We start from the raw sequence: 6,033 nt of genomic DNA on the forward strand, positions 1-6,033 counted from the left end.
GCGGCGGCGGCGCGGCGAGAACTATTGGCGGCGGCGCGCCGACCAGTCGGCGCACACCTCTAAGAACGACCAGCGCCGTCTCGCCTCGCAGAATTGCAGTTTAGTACGCCGCCGCTACGTATTTGCGTGTTATTTTGATACAACAGCCAAGGCCTCCTAGATTTCTTGTGCCTACCGGATTAGCACGAAACGCCGGTCATCTAAGACAGCGCTGCCTACGTAGGAGTAAAAGTCTTCGTACTTGGCTTTTGAAATTGGCAATTTTGGCGTTTGCTACTAATTTCAGAGGATGCCTTGTATTAAAAAAGTTGTTTGTTGAATGACTGCGTCACTTACGTAAGGTTGTTTATAATTACTTTTACGTTTTTTTTTAAATTTTTACGTTATATTTGTTGCAGGTAAGCTTCGAAAAGGTTAAAATCTTTTTGAAGACAGCCCTACTTGAGTGGCGCCACCACCATAGTTCCGACGACCACCTCTTCCCAAGTGACCACCGATAATCCGGCAGGCACAAGAAATCTAGGAGGCGTTGCAACAGCCCAAAGGTACAGTTTTCGTTCTCTGAACTGGTACGTGTATGTGGTGTTACAACGCGTCTCGACGTCTAGCGGCCGCCATCAGCAGAGCACTGTTCGTTGCGTTCTTCCAAAGCTGTCAGAGATAACGTGCTTGCGCTTAGCGAGCCCGAAGAAAAAATGCCGTTCGCGGAGTACGTGCTAACGGGATTCGATGGCTTCTTGGAGCGCCGACGCGTCGCCTTCATCGAGCCGCTGCCAGCAACTCGAGTCTGTAGCTCGTGCGGCCTGGTGCCTTCCCAATCTGCGTTGCTGCCCTGTGGTCACGTCCTGTGTCTCATCTGCAAAGGCCTGACCGTCAAGGAGGTGAAGTGCCCCTTAGACGGCCGCGTTTTCGCGGATACCCAAGTCGTTTCACTGAGCTTCAGGCAGTCCGACTTGGAGCAGCTCCACGTTCGTTGCATCGCAGGTGGCGAACATTGCAGCTTCGCCGGAAAACTGTCGGATCTGGAATGTCACTTGGCCCACTGCAGCCAAGACGAGGTCAAGTGCTGCAGATGTAGCCAGACTCTGGTTCGAGGCGTCGCCGTGCAGCACTACCAACACTGTGACAGAAGCATCGTCTCTGGACGAGTGGTCAGCGAGGAAGGCGTCAAGAGCATCGTCAGCGGGCTCGGGGAGATAAGAGCGGACCTGGAAAAACTACGACTGCGTGGAGAAGCGGAAGAGAAGCTCGACAAGCACAACGTTGTAAACGTTGCCAACTGCCTACTGGAACGCGTTGCAAGCCTCGAGCATGAGTTGCAGCGAGCCAACACGGCCCGTGATGTCTGCGCGATCCAAACGGCGGGGCTAGTGCCGATATCTAGCGGACCGTTCCGCGCTGCGTCCAAACCCGATGCATTCATCATACTGCGCACCTTCGCGGACGTGCCTGTCATGCACGACAAAGCCAAGAGTACCACCTATGAAGTCGCTATCCCCTTGGAAGTTTGCGTTCTCGCTGGCTACAGTTTCAAGCTAGAATGTAAGCTTGCCAAAGACCAGAGAGACGAAGTGCATCTGTGGTTTGTGCTGAGCATTTGCAGCGGCCCGTGGGACAGCCTCCTGGAGTGGCCTTTCGTGAAGAAGGTAACAGTGGTACTCACTCATCCCCGGTTTCCAAAAGCAGACGTCAGGCTGCCAATGCGCATGGAAGACTACGGTGCGGTCAAGAAGCCGACGTCCGGAACGCCCAACATGGGCAGCTGTACAGAGAAAGTATCGTGGATGACCATCGACCTAAACGGTTTCATCGACAACAAAAACCTGTACGCCAATGTGGAATTTCAGTAGTGAGAGTGCCATCTGAAAAACGCGGCATTCTTTTGCTCACATAGTTGAGAGCAAACGGATGTGGCCTGTAACGCGAAGCATATTTCGCCAGGAAGATTGGTTATGGTAACGACTTCGTGTACTGTGTCAACACGTTCATCTAACCTTATCGACTCCTGTTATTTCAACATTCTATAACGACAATAGAACACGTTGATTAATATTATTGGTCACCAATATACATATTCAAACAATATTGAGTATGTACCGTGCACAATTGTCTGGCTGTGGTTCAGTCGCGGCAAGCTTTGTTGTTTCGCAGCTGTGGAACATAGAGCTCTAAGACTACATATGTGAAATGACTTTTTTCGAATCATCATCATCATCAGCCTGACTACGTCCACTGCAGGACAAAGGGCTCTCCCATGTTCCGCCAGTTAACCTGGTCCTGAGCTTGCTGCTGCCAATTTATACCCGCAAGCTTCTTAATCTCATCTGCCCTCCTAACCTTCTGTCTCCCCCTAACCCACTTCCCTTCTCTGGGAATCCAGTTTGTTACCCTTAATGACCAGCGGTTATCCTGACTACGCGCTACATGCCCGGCCCATGTCCATTTATTCTTCTTTATTTCAACTATGATATCCTTAATCCCCGTTTGTCCCCTAATCCACTCTGCTCTCTTCTTCTCTCTTAAGGTTACACCTAGCATTTTTCTTTCCATTGCTGACTGCGTCGTCCTCAATTTAAGCTGAACCCTCTTTGCAAGTCTCCAGGTTTCTGCCCCGTTGCTAAGTACTGGCAAAATACAGCTGTTATATACCTTCCTCTTGAGGGATAGTGGCAATCTACCTGTCATAACTTGAGATTGCTTGCCGAATGTCTCCACCACATTCTTATTCTTCTAGTTACTTCGATCTCGTGGTTCGACTCTGTGGTTATTACCTGCCCTAAGTTTTTGAATCAAGGAATTAATTTAAAAGACATTGCTGTACTTGATTTGTGTTCACCTGAGTGGGGTGCAGCGATGTGCGTTATTGTTAAAATGTTTGTAACAGGTAATCATGTTTCTGCTGGAAATAATGGCAAACCTTGTTGCGTGTGACAGTCACGTGCTTAATCGGCGGGAAGCAACATTTAGTGCTGCGCCACTTGTCTCCCCGCCGTATGTAGATATTCTTTTATCGATGGGTTTCGGCACCTGCGTAATGTGTTGCAACCTTGCCGCTTTGTGTTTTTCTAACTGAACTAACTGTGCTATGCGGTAGAAGCATACGGCTAAAGACGATTCGTTTGGTGCATTGGATTTTTCATCACCCTTTTAATCAACGTCGCGATGAACGTGCCTCTAAACGTATTCTGACATCTCAGGTTTCAATTACTTGTGATATGCGACCCTCTTTCTTGAAAAAGCCTGCATTTCTTTTTACCAGGACCCCTCCTTCTTTGAAAAGAACAGTTTTGCATGTCGAGCTGGCTTAACTGGATGGTTTAGTAACTGTGATCACAATGTTGACACATGCTTAATAGAAAGCGCAAAAATGAGAAATACAAGTATCTTGTGATTCTACGCGTAAATTTAGGCTGAACTAGCTGTTGATTTGATCACATACAAATGTATTAGAGCTCTTCAATGACTGTGTAGACTGCTCAACCATCAGTATTGCTAATGTACATGCAAGAGAATAGTTCAACCCCTTGAGAACAACTTGCTTTTGAAGCATTCTTGATGTGTTTTTTTTATTTATGCTCAATGTAAATGGAATCGCGATACAGAGTTTTGTTATACACTCAACTGCAAGACTGCTTTTATTTCTACTCTATAATATCGAGCTTCCGCAGTGTCTAACCCCATGTAATGAATGTATCTTAAGTTCTCACGATGCGGCTCTTATGTCCAAGTAATTCAGTAAGCAATCCCATAACAGCCCCTGATGCTGAACTTCTTCACCTTAGTGCATGGTGATAAAAATAACGGTTTGCCAAATCCCTCCAAAACTGAGTTCTCAGTCTTTAATTTAAGGTCAATAAATAACACTTAAGTCGCACCACTTTTCATTAACTCACACATCTCGCCCACCAATCAGATCATTGTTCTTTCCTCAGAATTAAGCTCGATTCCCTGTTAAAATTTTACTTGCATACTGACGAGCTGCTGCTAAAAACATCTTACAATATAAGCGAACTACTAAAAGATAGATGTTATTTTGACTTCACCACTTTGATGCCCTTATCGTATGCATTCATTCACAGTCATCCTGATTATCGCATCGATTCATAGGTTCAAACATATCATTGACATCTTTTTTTCCCCTTCAACATGCTCAAAATCGAACAATTCGCATTATCACCTAGAGAATGCCAATGTTTTCATGTTACCGATCTATACCGTGAATTAAACATGCTGAATATTGACAGTCTGAGCAAATTTAATCTGTGCATATTTGCTTGTCGAGTAGGTAAACACCATAGCCTTCCGAAACAACTTCTCAATCAAAACCTCGCTTATTCCAACGTTACCCGCTATACCTCAAATAACAGCTTCTTACTTTGGTCTAAGGTCTGAAATAACTATAGTTCTTAAAAACTAGCTTTTGTGCTAATTAAACTTTGAACTTTTTTGTCGTATAACATGTTTATTTTTTGTATTGTCGATCAAACTTCAGCGTCACAATTCCATGTTTCACCAATAACGCCATTTATAGAATGTTCAACGAACATTATATAGAAACTAGCTTTTGTTCTAATTAAACTTTGAACTTTTTGTCGTATTAGAATAAGTGTGCTTTTTTTGTATCGTCAATCAAACGTCAGCGTCACAATTTCATGTTTCACCAATAACACCATTTATTGAATGTTCAGCAAACAATATATACTTCAATTTCATTGTCCTTATCAGTGTTTGCTTATTATTCTGCTACAGTTTCTTATATCTATTGTTTTATGTTATTAACATGCATTACTTTGCTTTTCATATTGATTTTTACTTTGTACTCTGGTTAGTTTGTTCTTAAGTAGTGTTTGCCTTTTTTAACATTATAAGAAGGTCTCCTACAATGTCTATGCTATGGGACATTTTTATGTGCAAAAGTGTCTGTATTATGTACATGTACTCAATCTTGAATAATCTTCGAACCAGTCCAGCTTTGAAGGGCAAAGGATTTTGCGAATAGTTCAACATGTTTCTTGCCATATTTTTAACCAGACGGTGAACAGAATACAGCTGTCGGGTACAAAAAACAATGGACCTAGAAACATTTTTCGTAAGGCCATGAAGTGTAACACGAATTCTTTCTTCTCGTCAATCATAATCATCATCATCATTAGCCTTAGTACGCCCACTGCAGGGCAAAGCCCCCTCTTATGACCGCCAAGCAACCTAGTCTTGTGCTTTCTAGAAGCTGCCACGTATATGCCTGCGAACTTTTTCGTCTCCGCGGCCCACCTAACTTTCTGTCTCCCCTACGTGCGTTTGCCTTCTATGGTAATCCAGTCAGTTACTCTCACTCACCAACAGTTATTTTGCCTACGCACTACGTGCCCGGCCAATGTCCCTTTCTTCTTCTCGATTTAAACTATGATATTCTTAACCCCGATATACTCCCTGACTTACTCCGCTCTATTTTGTTTCTAGGGTTACACCTATCATTTTCCGTTTCATTGTTCGCTGCGTCGTCCTGAACTCGAGTTGAACCCCCCTTGCAATCTGCTCGGTTTCTGCTCCGTAGCTAAGGATCGGTAAGGTGCAGCTGTTGTATACCTTTTTCTTGAGGGATAGTGACAATCTACCATTCACGATTTAAGAATGCTTGCCGAATGTGCTCCAGCCCATTCTTGTTCTTCTAGTTACTTCAATCTCGCGGTTCGGCTCCGCGGTTAACTGCGTAAGCGTCCTATGCATGCGTTGTGATGACACTTACATGAATGCCTTGGAAATGGCAGCCGGGCGAAGCATTCCGAAAGTTCCGAGTTGATTATGGGACGAGTCCCGCGCAGAACTGTCGCGAGTCGATGCAGCTTCTCTGCGACCATGCCTGCAGGTGACTTGCACCTTCGTCGCTGTCAGTTCTCACAGATTACAAGGAGCAGATAGCGCACCGAGCTAGTGATCTGTACGCTAGACGTCCGGTGAAGGCCGCACAGTTAGCGCGTAAGAGCGCCGTAAAGCGATGAACACTCCGCATCTCGTAAACGAAGGCTGCGGATG

The 6,033-nt window shown here is 45.0% G+C and overlaps 1 protein-coding gene across 1 annotated transcript; it reads left to right on the plus strand.

Moving 5' to 3' along the window:
- The first annotated feature begins 545 nt into the window (after window positions 1-545).
- Window positions 546-2,085, plus strand: LOC119181104 (uncharacterized). The gene has a single exon (XM_037432283.2). It carries the CDS (start codon window positions 696-698, stop codon window positions 1,848-1,850), a length of 1,155 nt encoding a protein of 384 aa, XP_037288180.2. The 5' UTR covers window positions 546-695; the 3' UTR covers window positions 1,851-2,085.
- The last annotated feature ends 3,948 nt before the right edge of the window (window positions 2,086-6,033 follow it).

This window comes from Rhipicephalus microplus, chromosome 10 (genome assembly GCF_043290135.1).
Source record: "Rhipicephalus microplus isolate Deutch F79 chromosome 10, USDA_Rmic, whole genome shotgun sequence".
Classification (NCBI taxonomy): Eukaryota; Metazoa; Arthropoda; class Arachnida; order Ixodida; family Ixodidae; genus Rhipicephalus; species Rhipicephalus microplus.

What these genes read in the sequence shown, in the direction of transcription:
- LOC119181104 (XM_037432283.2), top strand. Translation starts at nt 696, where the DNA reads ATGCCGTTCGCGGAGTACGTGCTAACGGGATTCGATGGCTTCTTGGAG.